This window comes from Dunckerocampus dactyliophorus, chromosome 2 (assembly GCF_027744805.1).
Source record: "Dunckerocampus dactyliophorus isolate RoL2022-P2 chromosome 2, RoL_Ddac_1.1, whole genome shotgun sequence".
Classification (NCBI taxonomy): Eukaryota; Metazoa; Chordata; class Actinopteri; order Syngnathiformes; family Syngnathidae; genus Dunckerocampus; species Dunckerocampus dactyliophorus.
Window position 1 is genome coordinate 1,930,890 of NC_072820.1, and position 23,397 is coordinate 1,954,286.

General features: G+C 41.9%; 2 protein-coding genes across 5 annotated transcripts in view; one reads left to right on the top strand and one right to left on the bottom strand.

Moving 5' to 3' along the window:
- Window positions 1-23,397, bottom strand: part of myo1d (myosin 1D) — a 70,179-nt gene that overhangs the window by 22,220 nt on the left and 24,562 nt on the right. For all 3 annotated transcript variants that reach the window (XM_054768498.1, XM_054768500.1, XM_054768497.1), the window contains 15 exons: window positions 21,753-21,961; window positions 21,356-21,449; window positions 21,104-21,269; window positions 18,578-18,631; window positions 17,567-17,662; window positions 17,364-17,480; window positions 17,099-17,302; window positions 13,704-13,849; window positions 12,659-12,773; window positions 12,409-12,579; window positions 8,533-8,603; window positions 8,059-8,133; window positions 7,839-7,971; window positions 7,596-7,762; window positions 4,920-5,127 (listed from right to left, as the gene is read on the bottom strand). In XM_054768498.1, the coding sequence (XP_054624473.1) occupies window positions 4,920-5,127; window positions 7,596-7,762; window positions 7,839-7,971; window positions 8,059-8,133; window positions 8,533-8,603; window positions 12,409-12,579; window positions 12,659-12,773; window positions 13,704-13,849; window positions 17,099-17,302; window positions 17,364-17,480; window positions 17,567-17,662; window positions 18,578-18,631; window positions 21,104-21,269; window positions 21,356-21,449; window positions 21,753-21,961 (2,026 nt within the window). The remainder of the gene's footprint in view (window positions 1-4,919; window positions 5,128-7,595; window positions 7,763-7,838; window positions 7,972-8,058; window positions 8,134-8,532; window positions 8,604-12,408; window positions 12,580-12,658; window positions 12,774-13,703; window positions 13,850-17,098; window positions 17,303-17,363; window positions 17,481-17,566; window positions 17,663-18,577; window positions 18,632-21,103; window positions 21,270-21,355; window positions 21,450-21,752; window positions 21,962-23,397) is intronic.
- LOC129177399 (ankyrin repeat and SOCS box protein 3-like) overlaps window positions 12,432-23,397 on the top strand; it is a 35,673-nt gene continuing 24,707 nt past the window's right edge. Inside the window, exon 1 of one of the 2 annotated variants that reach the window (XM_054768501.1) lies at window positions 12,432-12,787. The gene's annotated coding sequence lies outside the window, so the exon portion shown is untranslated. The remainder of the gene's footprint in view (window positions 12,788-23,397) is intronic. The other variant, XM_054768502.1, reaches the window with a different exon arrangement.

Consider the following 23,397-nt stretch of genomic DNA (forward strand, 5'->3'; position numbering starts at 1 on the left):
AAAAGTGCTCCAAATATCCCGTGCAATAAACCGTGCAATAAACCCGTGGTTGGTCAACATGTACACAGCTGTAAACGGCGTCCAGAACTGCTCCATTTCTACTACCTTGACTTTGCACTTTATCTGCTCTTGCGTGTATCGAAATATTTGAATGACATTTTTCTCCAGTTGATTTATTTTGAAAAAATGCCACAAACAGCTGCTTGACTGCATTTCACTGCTAATAGTAATAATGATAATGATAATAATAACAAACTTGGTCGTTCAATATTTTCATATAATTTCATAAATAATTCAATAACTGCTCATTTTATTCTTCTAGTTTATTTTAATGAACAAATAGCAAACGGCTGCTAGTAGTTAACAATTCCAGTCATTACATTTTGTAATCTTTTTGAATTCGTGAGTAAATGAATATAAAAAGGATCAAAAATCAAAAATGGGTGCGTATGCAGGGTGGGGGTGCAATCCGGATTGGATCCACATTGGCCCAGCTGGCAGCCATTAAAGCAAGTTGAGTGAAACCTTGAAGGAAATCCTTTATCGGTACTAAAGTCTTTGTCCTGCCTGTGGTCAGCATTCCCTGCAGCAGCACAGAAGGGGTCCTAAAACCGAGTCACGTGTTTGCGCCGTACAAGTGCTAAGGTATGAAAAGCGTGCACGGCGTGCCCGTGACGTGTTTACCCAAGCAAATGGCTAATTAAAGCACTGGGAGGGAGGGCTGGAGGTCAATTGGAGAGGAGGGGGAGTAAAAGAGCATAAAGTGACAATAAATCGCCTCTCTGGGGACAACAATGCTCTCATTACGGGGGTGGGAGGGCTGAAAAAAACGACACCCTGGGGGATTGAGCATAAATTGTGGCACGCCAATAAAACATGAGGTCCTCCTTTTATGGCCTGGTGAGGACCTCGCACCAGACGCCAGGTACCAAAAACAGCAAAAGAGGAACAAACACAAGATATGCGGCAGATCCACAAGCGTGACCGGGGGCCGCCCACCGGCGCCACACTTGACTGCAGCCGCCCGCGTGTCCTCTGACAATATCGAGCTGTTGTTCCCAGGGACACGGCATGTGCGCGTGCGCCACAATTTAGCCGTTAGCGTAAATCAATCAAGAGCGCTTTGCCGCGCTGAAAGGCACGTCGCGGCCGCGATGCAGCGGCGAGGAAGTTCCGTTTCAAGTCAGCCATCAATGATGACGCCATTGATTAGGAGGAGGAAGCAGCGTGAGTCACCTCTGGAGGACGTTTGAAGGGTGAATTAGGTACATCATGCGTCCAAGCGTTCTTATTGAATGTGTTCAGTTGCAATTGAGAGTCTTTATTTTCCAGGTAGTAGGGGTGGAACGCTACGCCGTCGTCATGGGAAGTCACGTATGTGTTGCTTCTAGGTGTGCCTTCGTTACATGCACCAATGATGACCTTGTGGAACTGAGCTCTTAACGTTTACAGTTTAGTGGCCAATTGTCTGATTGATCGCTAGTTTTGTTGCCCCCACGTCTTACGAAACAGACAAAAACCCTTGGCCATCTCACATCGCCCATCCGTCTACTATCCGTCACTTTCATTTGGGCTCATTTGGCCAAAGCGCCTAGGACGAGTTCGTTGAAATACGACGTCTCGTTTTCACCCAAAATTGCCAAGATGAAACCAAGATGACCGACTTCCTGTTTGTTTTAGAACACAGGTGTCAAACTCAAGGCCCGGGGGCCAGATGTGGCCTGGGAATAATGTGTGTCAATAATGCACGTCATCTTTTTCCTTTTAAATGTGTTTATTCTTTCATTTTGACGAGTTTTTCTAAACTTTAATATTGTCTGATCAGATATTCCATATATATATATATATATATATATATACAGTTACGAGTGGCCCTATGAAGGCAGCCATAACTGCGACGTGGCCCTGTTTTAGAACATGGGTTCTTGAGGCTTTTTCGTGCGTCCTGTCACGATTGACGTCTCTGGCAAATTTGGCGACGGGAGTTTTTTGCCGGACTTGACGCGCTTGTAAATTTTGTTGCATTTTCACGAGCATTAAAGGAAAACTGCACTTTTTGGGGGGAATTTTTCCCATGAACACACGTCTTTCTCTTTTCTGTGCGTTAAATATAAAATATAAAAACGGCTAAAAGAGCGGCAGCTTGTTAACGCAGTCAATCCCAGCCATTTTTCAAAAGACAACCCCTTCAGTACCGGCGATTTGGACTGATCTTGCAAGGCACACAGATTATTGTGTTCTACGGCTAAATAAACATGAAAGCTACCAAAAGAAACATTACACTCCTGACTTTCATCAGAAAAAAAAGTTTGTTTCTACCTTTTTCCGTTCTTTAGTAATCGGCAGCAGAACATAGGTAAGTTTCAGGAAAATATCGGTTCCCGACTAAAACAGGAAGAAAAGATACATTTGAAGCATAACTTTCACTTTGACACAAAAATTTGTTGCTTTTTGCCTCCCGCACAAAACAAACGCAAAAGACGTATAAATACGTTGTTGGGATGGGGCGTTCGGGTTTATAAAAACCTTTTTGGTATTGACTGAGTTAACGCACGTAATGGGACGCATCCATTAGAAAGCCTGCTATTAAAACACCTCCAAAAGCCTCCAACAAGGTTTTATGGTTTTATATCCATCCTGGGACCATCTAGTAACCGGCACATTCATGACTTTGCTCTATTTTGGTCATTTTAAACATTTTAATGCATTTTATGCATTGATTGCACATAGCGACATAGAAGACAGATAAATAGATAATATATTTGTCGCCAAGAGAAATTCACATTTCCAGCTGCTGTGCAAAATCTTGAGCGAGTGTGTGGTGAAGCCAGTCGCTGGCCGGCTAGTAGCTAGCCGGTGTGGCGTGGTGAGGTGTCACTACGCCAGTAACGTAGTTCTTGGGCGTAATTATTATGCAGGTCACATTATGGAAGGTTTTTTATGGAGATTTTTTCAGAAAGGCTGAATAGGTGCAGCCCATTACGTGCATGCTTAGCTGCCTCTTTTCAGCTCTTTTTATATCTTTACAACGCACAGAAAAGAGAAAGACGTGTGTCTCTCATAAGGATGATGGCAAAATGACAAAAAAAGTGCACTTTTCCTTTGAGGAACGTGCCGGCATAGTAATAATAATAATAAAAAAAAAAATAATAATAAACGTTGCAGTTCCAAGAGGGCCTTCACACGGTGATAAAAAAGTAGGAGCGTGTGACAAGCTGACAGCTGAAGCGGACAACACGACGGAGCCGCTTTGGAAAGCAATTAAGACGGCGGCCGGGAATTCCGTCGGGAATGTCTCTGACAAGCCCACACTTACGGAGGTGCGCTTGACTGCACTGGAATTGATGTAATATTCATTTCGGAGGCGAGTGGGGGGCACTCACGCTTTATCCCGTTGTGATTCCTCGACGCAGGAATTGACAAGATGGATTGATGCGGCAGCTCGTCCAATCGCAGACGTGGTGTTTGACAGACAGGTCAAGAGGGAGTGGAGTGGAGTTTCCACAGCGTAAACAAGCAGTGTGCTTCTCAACATCACCAAATTTTCACCGGCGTCAACCCGCAAAGTGAAGGCAAAGGCGGCGTGCACTCTCTCTGCTAACAAAATGCTTGCTCCCATTGAACTTGCACGCCGTCATCTTTCTTTGTGCCGGCGAAGACGCTGCTATTCCTGCGGGTTTTCCCGCCTGCTTATCCCAGAAGACGCGTGACATCTGTGGGAAGGACGGCAAGAGGTCACGCGGATCAATATGAAGGTCAACCAATCAGTCGCCTTCTGCTAATTTGATTGGAGAGCCGTGAAGATGCGCAGGAGAAGAGCATGCAGGAATCTGCTCGCGTGATTCCGAATCCCGCAGTAAAGCTGACGTTTGTGAGCCTCACTGATGCGCGGCGAGGTGCCATGACGGACGCGTCCGGGCGAGTCAAGCGGCCCCGAGCCGTGTTTGTTCGTCTACGTCTGGCCGCATCTGAATGTAGCGAGCCAGAACGACCTGTAGTGGGGTGCAGCGGACGCCAGCTGGTGCAGCTGTGCCAAACTACGTTGGTAAACATTGGCGACGAGTTGACAGTTCGGGCTTTTAGCTCGTCGGCTAGCGCTGCTCAGCTCTCATTGAGTGGTGATCGGTGCACACCATTACACTTGTACCGTGCCTGAGCCACTTCACACCTGAAGCGCGTCTGGGTGGTGTTAGCGCACGGCCACGGCACACTTCGCCTGTGGTGACGCAGGACCCGGACGTTAGCGACGTAGCCGCGTCAATACAATGACTGCAATGTGATCGCTTCTCGCATGTCCTGAGTGATAACACGCACAATTCATAAAAGAAATGAAACACAAAGACTCAACATAATCCAAAAGTCACAACCCACAGCACACTCCGCTCAACCGTGCGTAACAACCTTGTGTCATTTCATTCACGCCAGCGCTTCTCTCGCAGGTAATGAACGACAGCCGCCACCTTCCGTACTGCACATATTCAGAATGACTGGAAAGAATCCACAAAGTCAGAGAAATTGCAGTAAAACCGCAAAATAAAAGTAACGAGGCAACGCAGGAGAGTGCAGGAGGTTGGGAATCGTGCTGATAAAGTCCAGCACGGTACAAAAATCCCACCCACATTCATCTGGTTTGGTTTTACAAACAAAATCTCGATTTTAGCCAATTTAGCCTGAAGAAAGTCACTTCCGGAGCAGGCATGAAAACAACTAATGCTAGTAAATCAAACACTGGTTGTCTTCTTCCGATCACGGTTGCCATTTGAAGGATAATGTTGATCACCAACGTACACAAGGAGCGTCCGTGACCCAGAGGGACGACAACAACAACCCAAAGACCAAAGGCAACGTAAAACAAGATGATGATTGAAACCAGAGTGGCAGTATCGTGTTGGTGTGTTGCTTGATGTAGCGCGTCTCACCTTCTGGAGGAAGAGGACGATCCTCTGCACCATTTCGGCGCGCTGCTCCTCCAGGCTGAAGAGCGTGCGTGGCGTGCGTACGAAGACTTTGGTCTTGCCGTAGGCCACGTCGTGGTCGAAGCCGCAGCCCTGCAGGAGCTTCTTGACGGCGTCCTTGTCCGAGGGCAGGTCGTGGTTTGGCCAGGTGAACTCTGAGATCATCTTGTACCTGCGATACCATTCAAAAACACTTGATGATGTGTAGTATTCTACAATGGTCACTAGGTGTCACTAATGTTACATTGACAGACAGCAGCCATCACAGGAAGTACTGCGCAGAACAGGAAGTACAAGTAAAGTAAAGTGGTGTTATTTCATGTCTAGAGGGTTCTAATAATGTTAAAAACCATACTGAGAAGGTTGTAACCAGGTTTTCTATGTCTTGTATGTCTTATTTTCTTTTATTATGTCTACTATTACACAGGGGTGTTATTTCATGTCTAGAGGGCTTTATACTTACATTTAGAAGGTCGTAAACAGCTTTTCTATGTCTTATTTTCTGTTATGTCCACTATATTGGGTAATAGGAGTGTAAGGATGACTATAGGAGTGGTATTTCATGTCTAGAGGGCTCTAATAATGTTAAAAATGTATTTAGAAGGTCAAACAGGTTTTCTATGCTCTAACTACAAAATATTCCAATGATAAATAAGGATTACTAGTGACAAACAGGTACCGCTGCGCACGCTTACCAACGACCACAAAGCAGCCACACATGGCGTCCGACAGGAAGCAGAAACACACAATAAGAGCGCAAAACAGGAGACGACGTGAAAAATAAGAAAGAGCAAAACTAAAGTCCAAGCTGTCATGCGGAAGAAGTGTCGGACGATATCGGATATCGGTAAGACAGCCCATATCGAGCATCTCTCGTTTTAGCATCAGTTTGAACTGAAGGCTGCGTAATGCTGAGTAATGCCGTGCTACTTCAATAAATGAATCCAATAAATAACGCGGTCAGTGTGTCCGCCAACAGTAAACCGTCAAGCGTCAAGCTCATTTAAGAAGGCAAAGTCACAGTTGCAATGTCTGAGCTACTGAGCCCGCTCTGCTTCCTGCTTCTGATTTATCAGCGCTGCTTGGAGTCCATGGCGGCGTCTTGGCTTTGGCAAGAAAGTCAACGAGCTGCGAAAGCGCCTTGAAAACATCCCGGATCTTTACTTTCCTCCACATTCCACAGCCGAGTCACGCTTAAAGCTGATGACCCAACGCTGGGCCCACTTCATGTCTAAAGTGTGAGCGCACTGAATCGTGGCCGAGCACGGCACACGATTCCAAATGTGGTCTGGTCACAGAGCAGCAAGTAACTCATGACGCCGGCAAGCTTGTCATCAGAACAACTGCAAACAAGACTGGAAATAGTCCACAAAGTCACAGATAAAACAGCGGAATAGGACGGGTCATTTCATTTATGCGATCGCACCGCTTGCCAGTAATTAATAATAATAACCCTCACTACTCCAAATAAGACCCAAAATACTCCACAAAATCATAAGAAAATACAGAAAAATAGAACACGTCCTGTCATGAATGCAGTTGCCCCGCTTGCCAGTAATTAACGGCAGCTGAGCAAAATAAAGAATCACAGCAACTCCAAATAAGACTGGAAATATTCCACAAAGTGATAGAAAGTGCAGTAAAACAGCAACATAGAACAGGTCATTTCATGCAATCACTCCTACTGCAAGTAATTAATGACAGCAGCAACCCTGGAGAAAATCATCAAAACTACTCCAAATAAGACCAGAATTATTCCACAAAATCATAAGTAATACAGAAAAATAGAACAGGTCATTTCATGAATGTTTCATGAAAGTAATATGACAGCAGCAACACTGTGCAAAATAAATATTCACACGACTCCAATTAAGACCGGATATATTCCGCAGTGTCATAAAAATTGCAGTAAAACAGCAACATAGGACAGGTCACTTCATGAATGCAATCACCCCTACTGCAAGTAGTTAATGACAGCGGCAACCCTGTGCTAATCTGAACGACTCAAAACAAGACTGGAAGTATTCCACCAAGTCACTGAAATTGGAGTGAAACTGCAGAATAGGACAGGCTATTTCACAAATGCAATTGCTCCTCTTTCAATTAATGACTGCAGCACCGCTGTGCAAAATACTCCAAATAAGAAATAATCCACAAACTCATAGAAATTGCAGTAAAACAGTGAAATAGAATGGGTCATTCCATTAATGTGATTGCCCCTCTTCCAACTAATTAACGATAGCGGCAGCAATCTTGTGCAAAATGAGTCACCAGAATGACTCCAAACAAGGATGGAAATATTCCACAAAGTCATAAAAATTTCAGTAAAACTGAAGAATGGAACGGGCCATTTCATGTACGCGATCGCCCGTCTTGCAAATAATAAATGACAGCAGCTATCCTGTGCTAAATAATCATACCAACTCCACATAAGACTGGAAATATTCCACAAAGTCAGAGAAATTGAGTAAAACTGCAGAATAGGGCAGGCCATTACATGAATGCAATCGCCCGTCTTGCCAATAAATACTGACAGTAGCAATTCTGTGTAAAATAATCAAAACGACTCCAAACATGACTGGAAATATTGCACAAAGGTATAGTAGAAGGTGATGAAACCTGGAGGGTGGGCCGCTTTACCTCTGCAGGAAGCGAGGGTAAGTCTGTCTGTAGGCGAAGCCGGCGCGGCGCACCCGCACGTTCTCCAGCAGGCCCAGGTACTCCACCTGGTGGCGACAGCGCTCGCGCTCAAAGAGCAGCGGCGACTTGACGTCGTTGGGCTTGATGCAGCGAACGTAGTAGGGCTCCTGCGGGGGAGAGCGTCATCGTAAAAAAAACAAAAAACGTTCGTCCGGGTCGTCGTGACCCCCGCAGGGTCCTCACCTTGCAGGCCAGGTTCTCCACCAGCGAGACCATGGAGTTTTTGAAGAGCGTGGCGGCGGTGAGCGGGCGCTTGGTGACCTCCGTGATGCTCAGCTTGCCCTCGGGCCACATGGCCTTCAGGACCGCGTTGGAACTGGGGGACACATGGCGGGGGACACGTTACTACGGCGGCCACGCAGCACAGCATGATGGGAGACATGCTGTTGGCGTGTTTGGTCACCTGTTGTACAGCAGCCTCTTGAAGTCCTGGAACAGAGTGTCTTTGTTCTTGTCGATGAAGCCCACCACCGAGTAGCTGGGGGGGCAGCCAAGGTAAAACTTGTCACCACTTCTGCTACCTAATCCCATTAAGTCGCGCACAGCTGAGCGATCCGAGGCGCCGGGAAGCTCGGGGATCAATCAAGCCTGGCCGCGTCCCCCGGGGAGGCGCGGGAGGGGGCACTTAACCCTCACAAATGGGCTGAAGGCGAGCACTTTAAGGAGGGCTTAGCGTGTGTGATTTATTCATTTGAATGCTGTCCAACGGCTTTAGGGACTGTCATCAAGCAATGATGATGTCATTTAAACACCTCTCTCTCTCTGCCTGCCTGCGTGCGTGCGTGGGTGCGTGTGTGTGTGTGTGTGTGTGTGTGTGTGTGTGTGCGTGTGTGTGTGTGTGTGTGTGTGTGTGTCAGAGATGAATGGGAATACTCACACCACATCTCCAGCGTAGTGTCGAATGCGAAAGTCTCTGTCAAACTCCAAACTCTTGTCGGTGGGAGAGAGCTGTACAGAGACAACACTATTATTACATTTTATTATTATTACATATTACGGCACTGTTAACACTATTATCGCATTTTATTATTATTACATATTAACACTATTTCGTTATCGAGTCAGCATTCGGCGCCTCACAAATTTGCAGATTTTTTGGTCCAAGTGTCTCTGAAAATAGGCAGAAACAAGAAAGTTGAAATAGCTTGAAATAAAGAAATAAAGTCATATTAGTAGCAAAGAGTTGGAATATTAAGGATGTGTTTTAAAGTATTCATAATAATAATAATAATAATAATAATCATAATAATAATAATAATAATAATAATAACAGGATTAACAAACAAAACTAAAGACAGTTGTCATTTTTGGAAAATTTGGTTGGGAAAACGTTATAATGTTAGGAGTATAAAGTCAAAATATTATGGAAATAAAGTCAAAATATTAAGGGAAAAAGTTGCACTCTAACAAGAAAAACCTGTAATTTTACGAGAAGAAACTCGTAACATTACGAGTAAAAATAATGTCACTTATTCGGAATATGAGGAAAAACAAGACAAAATAAAGTTGTCATTTTTGGAAAATTAGGTTGCGAAAGACTTGTAACGTTACGAGAATAAAGTCCAAATATCACAGGAGTAAAGTCAGAATTACGAGAAATAAACGTTGAAACAATGCCATTTCACAAGGATGAAGTCCAAACATTGACAAAAAAGTCGTCTTTTACGCAATTTTACACAAATAAACTTGTAATATTATGAGGAAAAATTACGTCATTTTGGTAGCACAGAGTTGAAATATTAAAGAATTACAACAAATATTTTGTCGTAAGATGAGGAAAAACAAACAAGACAAAATTAAGTAATTTTTGGAAAATTACGGTAGGTTGGAAAAAGGTTACGAGAATAAAGTCAAAATATTACGAGAAAAAAGTCGTATTCTAACGAGAAAAAAAAAGCTGTATTTTCTTTTTAATGAACTCATAATATTACAAGGAAAAATCATGCAATTTTAGTAGCACAGAGTTTAAATTTTAAATTTCTTTTTAAATGTAAAGTTCTAAGATGAGGAAAAAGTAAAGTTGTAATTTTCAGAAAATTAGGGTGGGAAAACGTTATAATGTTACGAGTATAAAGTCAAAATATTACGGGAATAAAGTCAGAATTACGAGAGAAAAATTTCCAAGAAAAAAGTTCAAAAAGGAAACAGCAGAAATGACACAGTGTAATTTTATGAGAATAAAGTCAAAATATTGAGAAAAAAATCCTATTCTTTATTATTGCAAAAAATAGTTGCAATTATTACATGAATAAACTCGTAATATGATGAGGAAAGATACTGTCATTTCAGTAGCATAGAATTGAATTGATATTATCATATAATATAATGATATTAAATTATTTTTTTTAGAAAGTCATAATACTAGGAGAAATGAACAAAACTAAATAGTTACCGTTTTTGGAAAATTAGGCTGGGAAAAAGTTACAATGTTACGAGTATAAAGTCAAAATATTGTGGGAATAACGTCAGAATTACAGGAGAAAGATTTGCAAGAAGAAAGTTGAAATAGTAGAAACAGCAGAAATGAAACTGTAATTTTATGACACTGTTATGCTAGGTGTTAGCATACTAGCATTAGCAAATGCCAGTATGCAAAGGATCGTATGCTAATGTTAGCGAGCATGCTAACATGAGCATATTAACATTTTTTGCCAATTTCATGAATATAAACTTAAGCAGACGCTTAGCGCTATCATGTTAACATGCTAACATTAGCATTGTTAGCATTCTTTAAGTCATTCAAACCCTTCCATGCTATGTTTTCATGGTCAAGGAATCAAAATATGTAGATAAAATAAATGTAGGACTGGCGTAAATCACAATACGGGGGGAATTACGGCGCTTAGCGGAGGTCTGCACTCTCCGGGTGCGCCTTCTCTAGCCTGCCAGCCTGACCACCAGGCTGAAGGCCACGCCGTGACTCCCGTTCCATCTGTTCATCCATTATCTTACATCATCATTCATTAGAACAAATATTTCAGTCCAGAGGACTTTGGTCCAACTTTGCTCGTCGCTAGCTAGCAAGAAGCAGCGTTCACCCGAGTGGTAAAGCGCTCGCGGCTTCAGCCGAGCAGAAAGCGGCCAGAGTCAGCTCGCATGAGGAGAAAAGCACAAAGTCCCAAACGCGGAGGCACGAGAGATGGCGAGGGAGAGCACGAGAGATGGATGGTGGCGTGATGGGAAGAGACAGCGCCGCGAGAGAGAGAGTGGACGCGGAGGTGTGACGGCTGGATGTAGGCCAGTTGGCGAGGGAGCGGGACGAGCAGACAAATGAATGAAAGGTGCCACCGTGCGCGTATTTCTAATGAGTCATTCGGGCAAAAAGAACACCTCGAACACGCGTCACAGTCCCGACCGAGGAGAAATATTAGCATTAGCCGTTAGCACCAGACAAACTGGGAGTTCATCTTGTTGCCTTCAGGGTCTTCACACCACACACACACACACACACACACACACACACACACACACACACTTTGGCAGCGTTCCTGTTGGCACCTGCTACGTGTTGGCGCGATGGTGTGATGTCGGTGTGTGTGTGTGTGTGTGTGTGAACATGGTCAGAAGAATAGGAAATGAGTGGGGATGCAAAAGGACACTTCAATGACATCGCATAAAGAGGACGTGACACCAAAAATGTCCATCCATCCATCCATCCATCCATCCATCCATCCATCCATCCGTTTTCTACGCCGCTTGTCCTTCACGAGGGTCGTGGGGGTATGCCAGAGCCTATCCCGGCTGTCTTTGGGCGAGAGGCGAGGTACAGTGACATGGGCGGCAACGCTCGTGATGCTGCCTCTTGAGGAACAAAGCGGTATTACAAGACGAGGCGGCGTTAAACGCAATCCACTGCGAAACAAAACATTCGCATCTTAGCTTTTTGTGTTACAGATGCCGAAATGAATTAGTTTAATGACTAATAATATATCTCATCTCATCGTGTATTAGATCTTTTTACAATATACCACTGTGATATCTTTAGGGGGTTTTGGAATTTGATAAAAAGACTCAAGAAAAAAACATGATACATATCGACATATTATTGATATATTAAGTAATATATATTCTAATATACATGAATAAAAAAGATTGTATATGTTGTCATATTCTAGTATATACATATAAAAAAATCATCTTTGATACAATCAACACCCCCACCTTTACGGCTCTTGGTCAGGGCGGAGCTAGTGAGCTAGTGAGCTGACGCGGGTAAAGAGAAGGCAGCCGGGTCTAATACACGCGCAGCGACGGGCATTTTATTGCAAATGTTGCTCAGAAATTGGGGGAGAAACGCAACAACACGTGTGCCTAGAGAAGCAGCGAGGCGTGGGTAAAAAAAAAAAAAAAGGGGGGGGGAAGTGCGATGACACACAGACACGTGGAGCTGGCAAGGAGGTGAGAGGAGGGCAACTAACGAGAACACGCTGCATGACAGGTACAGCGTGTCGCAGCACCCGCCTACATGACAGGATGTCGGGGAGGTGTTTTTGTTGTTTTTGCTGCGTGAGCTTCAAGTGTGCCAACATGTCTTGGGGTGTAAATGACACAAGAGGCCACCAGCTCGACTCGGCTGTACAAACATCTGGGCAGCACATGACCTTCCCGGCAGGTGTTTCCCAACCACTTATTTATCCGCACTGCATCGCCACCCTCCCATTGGCTGGCAGTGACGTCACCCAGGGAGCGCTCCCTTCCTCTCCCGGTGAGCTGCTGCCCCCTTGTGTCCGCACAGAAGACAAGCGCCCCCTACCTTGCGGCTGGTGTAGTGGGCGTGCTTGGCCAGCTGGCCGTTGAGTCCCTGCAGGAACAGCTGGTCCGTGACTTTGCCCACGTTCATGCAGGCTTCGTCCAGCACGGAGAAGATGCCTTTGTGCTGCTGCTCCACCAGATCCACGATGATCTGGTTGTTGAAGTAGTCGATCTGCCGAAAAGGAGCGACGTAGCGCATCACGCGTGCCCATTATCAACGGTCAAGAAGACGAGGAGGACGCGGCACGCACGTGTTTCCATGGAATGCCTTCTCGCTGATACTCCTCCTGCTCCTGCTTCAGCACCAGCTGGATGAAGAGCTGCTGCAGCTTCTCGTTGCAGTAGTTGATGCAGAACTGCTCAAAGCTGCAACAAACAACGTATGTAGCACTTTTTCCGCTGTACACGTTGACACTTCTTGTCATAGTTTGGCTGGCATATAAACTAAATATGCACGTGGTGTCTGAGGGTCGGGCTTTTGGCCACACCGAGTTGAGCTTGTGACGCGGGGAGGCACACGAACGGAATGATACGGTCGCATACTGAAATATCCATACTTCCCATATACAGTATGCTAAATGACCCAACCGCCTGCATACACTTCAGGGTGTCAAATAAATAAGGGAAATTGCTAACAAATAAAATAAAATAAATGTATAATAAAAAATACATTCAATTAATTACTAACATTAACTATTACTTTATTTCAATGATTACTTCATTTAATTAATAAATAAATGAAATGTCTAGTATTCTTTCTGCTATAATATGAAATACACAACTGTTTTACATTACGATCACGTTAGGTGAATTTGCACAAAGTACCAGTATTGTACCGGTATCGTTGATACCAGCCATAATTTGTACCCCATATCGGATGAAAATGGAAATCAGTGATATCGCACATCACTATAATACGGAGCAAACCGGCCGTTTTTTTGTTGTTGTTGTTGTTACGGAATAGTATGTGTCTGTAAGTAATGTGCAACCACAGTACAATGATTTGATACCTGGATGGTATTCTAGACAGCAGTGTGGTTTCATGAGGACACAAATGACACCCAGCTTGGAGATCGTAGCTGCTGCGGCAGCCGCCGAATAACTAAATACGCACACATGATTAACTTCTGGAGTTAAAATAGGGCCGTTGGTAGACACCGTGCTGCGCCCGGTCATCACGGCGCGCATGAAGTGTCCATTCCGACCTTTACTAAACAGGTAGGGTTTCATTCCATCCATGCTAAAGGTAAAGCGCTTCAGGCTAGTGCAGGTGTACCACATTAAAAGCTCTCCCACCTGTTGTTCTGGAAGATCTCAAACCCGTAGATGTCCAGGACCCCGATGACCGTGTTCTTCCCGTGGACCCTGGCGTCGTAGTTTTTCACCTCGATGATGTCGTTGATGCGCCCCACGATCCAGCAGAAGAGGCGCTCGTACATGGCCTGAGGACCGCAAACGTGTCACATGAGGCCGGATTTGTTTTGTTTTTTTGTTTTTTTTTAATTGGCCTGCGGCCCATTCGAAAATTAACACAAAAACTCTTTTAAAAAAACCTGGAAAAATCAGCAGTAATTTTACAAGAATAAACTCAAAATATTAAGACAAAAAAATGTGTAATTCAACTCCATAAAGTCATAATTTTATGAGAATAATGTTGTAATATTATGGGGAAAAATAATCATTTTACGAGCATAAAGTTGAAATGTTCACTGATAATATTATGAAAAACAAACAAAACAAATAAGAAGTTGCAGTTTTAGGAAAATTCGATTGCGGAAAAATAACGTCAAAACATTATGGGAATAAAGTCATAGACTTGGGAAATAAAAAAAAGAAATAGAAAACACAGCTGTAAGAACAAAAGTCACATTATGAGGAGAAAAAAGTCGCAATGTTATGAGAATAAACCCGCTGCTGAAATGCTACAAATAAATAAATAAATGTTTTTCTTGTAGTCGTAGTATTATGACAAACAAAGTTGGAATTTTTGGAAAATTAGGTTGGGGACAAAGTTTGAATATGATGGGAATAGAATCCAAATATTACCAGAAGAAAATGTACAAGAAGAAAGTTGAAATAGTTGGAAAATAAATTTCAAAATACACTGCAGAACAACAAATTTCACGAGAATTAAGAGGAAAAAGTTGTACTCTGATGAGGAAAAAAATGTCACAATTTTACAAAAATAAATTCAGAATATTCTGAGAAAAATGAATTCATTTTACTAATATGAAGTTAAAATATTGTTTTATTATGAGAAACCTTTTTATCAGAATAACGTCATAATATGATGAGGAAAAATCATTTTAGTGGCATAAAGTTGAAATATTAAAGAAAATATGTATTATTTTTACATCATAATCTTATGAAAAACAAACAAAACAACAACTAAAGTTGTAATTTTTGGAAAATGAGGTTGCAGAAAAGTTATGTTAAGTTATGAAAATAAGCTGAAATAGTTGGGAAATGAAAAAACAACAAAAAAAAGACATCAGAAATGGAAAAAAACAGGTGTAATTTGACGAGAATAAAGTGAAAATATTTGGGGGGGAAAGTCATATTCTAACAAAAAGAAAAGTTGCAATTTTACAATAATAAACTTGGAAATGTTAAACCTTCATTCATTTTAGCACTATAAAGCTGAAATTGCATTTTTAAAAATATTTGTCTTTTTACTCGTAATAATCTGAAAAACAAACAACATGAAATAAGTTGGAATTTTTTTGAAAATTAGGTTGAGGATAAAGTTAGAACATTATGAGAAGAGAATTTACAAGACGAAAGTTGAAATAGCTGGAAAATTTTTAAAAACAGTAGAAATAGAAAAAACAATTAATTTTAAGACAATAACGTCAAATTATTAAAAGAAAAAAGTCATAAAATACTATGGGAATAAAGTCATGGAAGAAAGATGAAATAGTTAGGAAATTAAAAAAAATATACAGGAAATACACAACAGAAATGGAAACGAAAACAGCTGTCAACAGTCAAAATATCACGTGAAAAAAGTCGCATTCTAACAAGAAAAAAAGGTTTTCAATTTTATGAGAATAAACTGGTAATATTCGGAGAAAAATGTATTCAGCGTATTACCGTCAAGTTGAAATATTACAGAAAATGTTGTTTTTTGTCACAAGTCATAATATGAGACATGAGGGAAAGGTTCAAATCGTACAGGAATAATGTGGCAACATTACGAGAGGAATACTTACAAGATTAGTAGAAGAAAGTTGAAATATTTTGAAAATAACCGACAGCAAAAATGGGGAACAAATTAGAAAAAAAGAGCCAAGTTCATACTAATAATGGCCTTTTTTCCCTATAAAAGGCATACCTACAGTGGTGTGAAAAGGTGTTTGCCCCTTCCTGATTTCTTATTAATCTGCTGGTTTGTCACACTTAAATGTTTCAGATCATCAAACTAATGTAAATATTAGTCAGTGACAACACAACTCAACACAAAATGCACTTTTTAAATGAAACTTTTTATTATCCAAAGCTACATGTCCCTGTGTGAAAAGTGATTGCCCCCTAAAGCTAATAACTGGTTGGCCCCCCCTTAGCAGCAACAACTGCAATCAAGTGTTTGTGATAACTTGCAATGAGTCTCTTCCAGCGCTGGGGAGGAGTTTAGCAGAATTGTTGTCATTCAGCCACATTGGAGGCTTTTCCTTTTTAAGGTCATGCCACAGCATCTCAATAGGATTCAGGTCAGGACTTGGACTAGACCACTCCAAAGTGTTCATCCATTCAGAGGTGGACTTGCTGGTGTGTTTTGGATCATTGTCCTGCTGCACAACCCAAGTTGCTTTCAGCTTGAGGTCACCAACATTCTCCTTCAGCACAATTCATGCTTCCATTTATCACAGCAAGTCTTCCAGGTCCTGAAGACCATCACACTACCACCACCATATTTTACTGTTGCTATGATGATCTTTTTCTGAAATGCCAGATGTAATGGGACACACACCTTCCAAAAAGTTCAACTTTGGAGTATTTTCCCAAAGGTCTTGGGGATCATCAAGATGTTTTCGAGTAAAATTGAGACGAGTCTTAATGTTTTTGTTCAGCAGTGGTTTTGGTCTTGGAACTCTGCCATGCAGGCCGTTTTTGTCCAGTGTCTTTCTTATGGTGGAGTCATGAACACTGACCTTAACTGAGGCAAGTGAGACCTGCAGTTCTTTGGATGTTGTTGTGGGGTCTTTTGTGACCTCTCGGATGAGTCATTTTGGTGGGCCGGTCACTCCTGGGAAGATTCACCACTGTTCCATGTTTTGGCCATTTGTGGATAATGGCTCTCACTGTGGCTTGCTGGAGTCCCAAAGCTTTAGAAATGACTTTAATACCTTTTCCACACTGATGGATCTCAATTCATCTCCTAGGTTTGGATTCTTTTTCTCCCTTAATAATAAAACGTTTCATTTAAAAAGTGCATTTTGTGTTGAGTTGTGTTGTCATTGACTAATATTTACATTAGTTTGATGATCTGAAACATTGAAGTGTGACAAACATGCAAAACAATAAGAAATGAGGAAGGGGGCAAACACTTTTTCACACCAGTGTACTTGTGCTGCTTTACAAAAGATCAAAGTGGCAAAGTTGCATCCTTGCATTTTTCACTACGTGGCCCTCGCTGGAAAAAGTTTGGACACCCCCCCGGTAGACGATGCGATAATCGTGTCGGGTGTCACCTTAGCGAGCGCGTCTCGTCCGTAGCCGGCCTCTTGCGCCGTGTGCTGCTTCTCGATGACGTCGCGGCCCGTGGACACCGTGCGGAAGAGCAGGGCCTTCTCCACGTTGTCCTTCTTGGTGCACAGCAGGTCCCCGATCACCGACACCAGCTTGGTGTTCTCGATCAAGGTCACGTCGCCATCCACATCGAACGTCAAGTTCCCCTGAGAGAGAAGTTAGCACACATCCTCCACACATGCGGGGGACGGAGAAAGGTGACGGTACCAGGTGCAGGATGCTGGCCAGGATCTTGTACACCGTCTGAACCTCGTCCCCCGTGAAGCCGATCACTTTCATGGCGTCGGCCACGTCTTTGAAGTCGGCGCCGTCGTTGATGCTCGACTGCAGACGTAAAGCAGAGATTGGCATCAGTGGTTGATGTTAGAAGGCGTGCAGTCAAGAATGGATTTCACTGTTCTGGCAATGACCTTTATCTGGCCTCCCACTTTGATGTAGTTGTAGCTCCTTGGGTCCTTTTGGATGTGCAGAGAACGCAGCAAAGCATCAGGAGCTCCCTTCAGCAGCTTGTGGACACAAAACATACACATTTTCACACGTAACAATGGCTACATGAAGTCAAATGTGACGAGATGTAGTATTCTACACTGGTCACTAGGCGGCAGTCATGTTACTGAAATGCTGCCAGGCTTCCTCACTGGAACAACAGGCTTTTATTGCAGGTTTGAATGAGTGAATGATGGTGGATGATCCCCAACACGGGCTAATGTTGCAGCTGTTACACCACGCCAGGCTAAAACTCAACTCTGAACCCCCGACATCACTTCCTGTCCCCTAGCACCAGCAACACACACGACCATGATGATGATGATGATTATTTTCTCTTGTTATGTCTACCATATTGGGTAATACGAGTCTAAAGTTGACTATAGGGGTGTTATTTCATGTCTAGAGAGCTCTGATGTTAAAAACTGTATTTCAAAAGTTGTAAACAGGTTTTAAGTCTTATATGTCTTATTTTCTCTTAATATGTCTACCACATTGGGTGATAGGAGTGTAAAAGTGACTATAGGGGTGTTATTTCATGTCTAGAGGGCTCGAATAATGTTAAAAAGCATATTTAGAAGGTTGTAAACAGGTTTTCGGTGTGTGATTTTCTCTCATTATGTTTACTATACTGGGTAATAAGAGTGTAAATATGACTATAGGGGTGTTATTTCATGTCTACAGGGCTCTAATAATGTTAAAAAGTGTATTTAGAAGGTTGTAAACATGTTTTTCATGTCTTATGTGTCTTCATTTTTCTTATGTCTACTATATTGGATAATAGGAGTGTAAAGGTGACTATAGGGGTGTTATTTCATGTCGAGAAGGCTGTAATAATGTTAAAAAGCGTATTTAGAAGGTTGTAAACGGGCTCATTTGTTATGGGCAATATTGTATCATCACAGAGACAGTGTTTGCAAATGGGTTTGATTTACCTGATAGAATGAGTGAAAGCTTCGCTCTCCTTCCTGCTGGAAGATGACTCTTGACTGGGGGGGAAATGAAAAAGAAACAAAACAATGAATAGTTGTAAGTTGTCATTTTTGGAAAATTAGGTTGCAGAAAAAGTTACACAAGAATAAAGTCAAAATGTTCAGAGAAAAAAAGTTGTACTCTGATGTGAAAAAAGGCTGCAATTTAACTCGTATAGTATTATTATTATACGTAATATTATACGTATATTATTATATAATGTCACAAAAGAATGTCAATTTAGTAGCATAAAGCTGAAATATTAAAGAAAGATCTGATTTTTTACAAGTTGTAATGTTATGAAAAACAAAAAAACAACAAATTAAGTTGTTAATTTTTGGAAAATGACATTGTGGAAAATGTTATGCTGGTAGAGGAATAAAGCCAAAATGAAGTCAGAAAGTCAGAAAATTAAAGTCATGCGGGAAAAACATTTACAAGAAGAAAAGTTGAAATAGTTGGATAATTAAAAAAAACAAAAAAAACGGTTAAATTAAAGTTGAAGAAGAAAAGCAAACAAACAATATTACGAGAAAAATTACGGAATTTTAGTAGCACAAAGTTGAAATATTCAAAGTAAAATTATGAAATACAAAGTTGTCATTTTCAGAAAAGCAGGTTGTGCAAAAAGTTATAAATTCTACTAGAATAAAGTCAAATGATTTAAAAAAAAAAAAAAAAAAAAAAGCAGCTTTAATTTTACAAGAATAAAGTCAAAATATTAAGAGACTTCTAATGAGAGAAAAAGTTGCAATTTTATGAGATTAAACCGGTGATGTAATGGGAAAATGATGTCTGTTTAGTAGCATAAGTTGAAATATTTAGGAAAGACGTCACGTTTCCAACTATTATGTGAATGACGTCGAAATTGACAAGAACATTTTCAAGAAGAAAGTTGAAATCGCTGAGGAAAAAAAAATAAAGCAAAAATGGAAAAAAAACCCAACTAATTTTACAAGACTAACGTCCAAATCTGAAATATTTTTTCTCCCAACGCTGATGTGAAACATGAACACGTAAACTCCTAAAATTACGCAATTTTAGCGGCACAATGTTGAAATGTTAAAGACGTCTTTTTTTTTTTTTTTTTTGTAAATTGTAAAATTATGGAGAACAAACACAGCAACAAATGAAGCCGTAAATGTTTGGAAAATTAGGCTGCGCAGAAAGTTAGGAATATTACCAGAATAAAGGCAAAATATTATGGGAATAAAGTCATAACTATGAGAAGAACATTTCCAAGAACAAAGTTGAAATCGTTGGGGGGGGGACAGCAGAAATGGACAAAAAAAAGCTGCAATTTTATGAGACTAAAGTCTAAATATTCAGTTAAAAAAGTCACAATTTTGCGAGAAAAAACCTCTTAATATTAAGAGCATTGAGATGAAATCATTTAAGTAAAAACACTTTCTTTTTTCTTATTTTAAGTCGTAATGATGAGAAACAAACGTAACAAAAATAAGTTGTCATTTTTGGAAAATTTGGTTGGGGGAAAAGTTCTAATGTTCTGGGAATAAAGTGGAAGTAAAGTCACAATACGACGAGAAGAACCATTATTCAACAACAAAGTACAAATACTCAGAAAATCTAAAAAAAAAAAAAAAACCCTAGCAAAAAATGAAATTTAAAAAATAACTCATTTGCTATCAAAGACTTATTTATATATCTTCTACGGGTTTTTTTGCACGAGAGGCAAAGAGGTGACCACGCATCTGCAAAGTAAAAGAAGTCACCGTCACTGCAGTTGTAAGCCACAAAAACGGCCACAGGGTGGCAGAAGTGCATTTGATAAGGAGCAGGTGGAAGAGCACGAGGAGTGTAGCGTGCACAAGGTTATGCCATTGTGTACACACACACACACACACACACACACACACACACACACACACACACACACACGGTGAAAATTGTAAATAGTTCATGGTGATATATTTGCAAATAAATTGGTATTTTGATGTCAAACAACCCTTTTTGGTGTAGTTTGTGTTGTGGTCTACTGCAGTTGTTTACACATTTGAGGTGTCAAAGCCAAAAAAATGGTGTCAAAGTGAAATTCATGATTGAATTGTACACACAGTTACTCCCTGTTTTAGTCTGGAACTGATATTTTCCTAAAACTTACCTGCGTTCTTACCTTGCTGATTACTAAAGAACGGAAAAAGGTAGAAACAAACTTGTTGTGATGAAAGATGAGAGTGTGACGTTTCTTTTGGTAGCTTCCATGTTTATTTAGCCGGAGAACACAACGTTCAACGTTCGTGTGCCTTGAAAGATCAGTCAAGACCGTCTAAAATGGTGGTACTGAAAAAAGGCTGGGACTGAATGAGTTCATACCGACATGCAGCTCATTCTTGAAATAAATACAACTTCTTTACAAAAGGTGCCAAGGTTGCATCCTGTCATTTTTCATGGAAACGTGGAAAATGCTTCAATGCGACGAGCCATGAAAGTTACTAAGAAGCTCGCGGGGTCTGCGACAGGAAGCGTACCTTCTCCAGCAGGTAGTTGTTGATGTGTCCTCCAATGGGGTCGCCCTTGAAGTCAAAGTTGATGTCCATGTACTTGCCGAAGCGGCTGGAGTTGTCGTTGCGGTTGGTCTTGGCGTTCCCGAAGGCCTCCAGGACACAGTTAGACTTGAGCAGCATGTTCTTCACCCTGCAGGACCCACGGTTACTTTGGATTGCCACCCAAGTCTCACGTACTGTGTGTGTGTGTGTGTGTGTGTGTGGAAAGACGCTCACCGCTCGACCTCAGCTCGCTGATTGGGGTTGGTGATGGCGGCGATGTACTGCATGATGTACTTGCTGGCTTCCGTCTTCCCTGCGCCGCTTTCCCCTGCAACACAAACACACAAAACACGGCCAAGTCAGCCAGACACACAATATTTCTACACATTTGCACTCTTTACTGGAACTGCACTCGGAAAAATAGACAAAGATTTTACAATCAAGCAGATGACTCACCCTATTTTCCAGACATTCAAGTATCTTTATAATGCGATTTCCTAGACTTGGAGTCTATCATTTGACTTTATTTTAACCCCAAAGTGTGGCGTACTTGCATCTCTCACCACGGGGTGGCGCTTCTCCACTTTTGTTTGTTTTTTTCAAGTCCCCTTTGCACCGTGAAGTCTGTTACCTGAGATGACAATACAGGTGTCTTTGTTCCTCCTCTTCATGGCTTTGTAGGCGGCGTCAGCGACGGCGAAGAGGTGCGGCGGCCTCTCGTACAGCTCGCGGCCTTTGTACTGCTCGATGACGTCGCGGCCGTAGATGTTCATGGCGCGGTACGGGTTGACCGACACCACCACCTCGCCGATGTAGCTGTAGATCCTCCCCTTCTCAAACCTGCCGGGCAAACACGGGACGCTTTTAGGGACAAACATTTACAGATGCTCCATATTGGCTGTCATGCTGATACCAGATGCTGTCCAGCACTTCATTACCGATACCGATATCAACCCATATGGCATTTGGATGCCAATATCACCAGATATCATCAGACAACGCTGCAAGGCTCACACCAACATTCACTTTCTCAACAGCATAAACGTTAGGAAAGTCAGGAACTGCAGGGGGGTGGGGCGCTGTGATGCGACGCCGCATCATCTGGGATCCTCCATCAAGCGTACAAACTTCTAGGAAGTCTCTCTGCATCCTCCGTCCCTCCTCCCCTCACTCTTCCCTCCTCAAAGAGCAGCATCGGAGCATGGGCTCCCCGCTAAGACGGCGCAGAAGAAGAATGGCGTCTTTCTTCAGCACCGCCGACCGTCTGCTGCCCTCCGCTTCCCCCAGGTCTTCACGGGCGCGTGTCAAGTCCGCCCCTCCAGCCAGACGAGCAGCTCTCATGCCTTGCCAAATAGTGAGCCGTGTCATTTCAAGTGCTGTTGACTCGTGCCAAATGTTGGCCTAGAAGTGGATTCCCGCTGTTCGCAGGGGGGTTCCGTTCCTGGACCACCAACAGCTCACGCCTCCCCCCTCAAACCCTCCTGCAAGCTAGACATTCATGTTCTCCTCTGATTTTGGCTCAACATTTGCAATAAAACTTGACTGTCAGCCACATGAATTCAGAGGCACAGCTTTAAATGTTCGGCAGTAATCCCTCGTTTATCGCAGTTGATTTGTTCCAGTGAATATCCACCAGGGACGACTTCCTTATTTATCAATGGAATATTTTCATAAAGAACCTGTTTATGACCTTCTAAATACTCTTTTTAACATGATTAGAGCCCTCTAGACATGAAATAACACCTCCATAGTCACCTTTACACTCCTATTACCCAATATAGTACACATACTAAAAGAAAATAAGGCACAGAAAAGCCGTTTAATCTTCTAAAATTCACTTTTTAACATTATTAGAGCCCTCTAGACATGAAATAACACCCCTATAGTCACCTTTACACTCCTATTACCCAATATAGTAGACATAATAAGAGAAAATATGACATATTAGGCATAGAAAACCTGTTTACGACCTTCTCAATTCAGTTTTTAACATTATCAGAGCCATCTAGATCATTACATTCCTATTACCCAATATAGAAGACATAATGAGAGAAAATACGACATAATATAGACTCTCACATGTTAGCATTGGCAGAGCTCCTTGCTGTACATTTTTTACTTCCTGTGTCTATTAATAGTCTCATCAATGTAACGTTACTGTAGATTCTTACATATCATCACGTCTTTGCATGGGTCTTCTGAAGGCCTTATAGTTGTATTTTACTTCATAAAAATACTTAATTTCTGCAAAAAATGCACAAAATGTGCTTGAATGT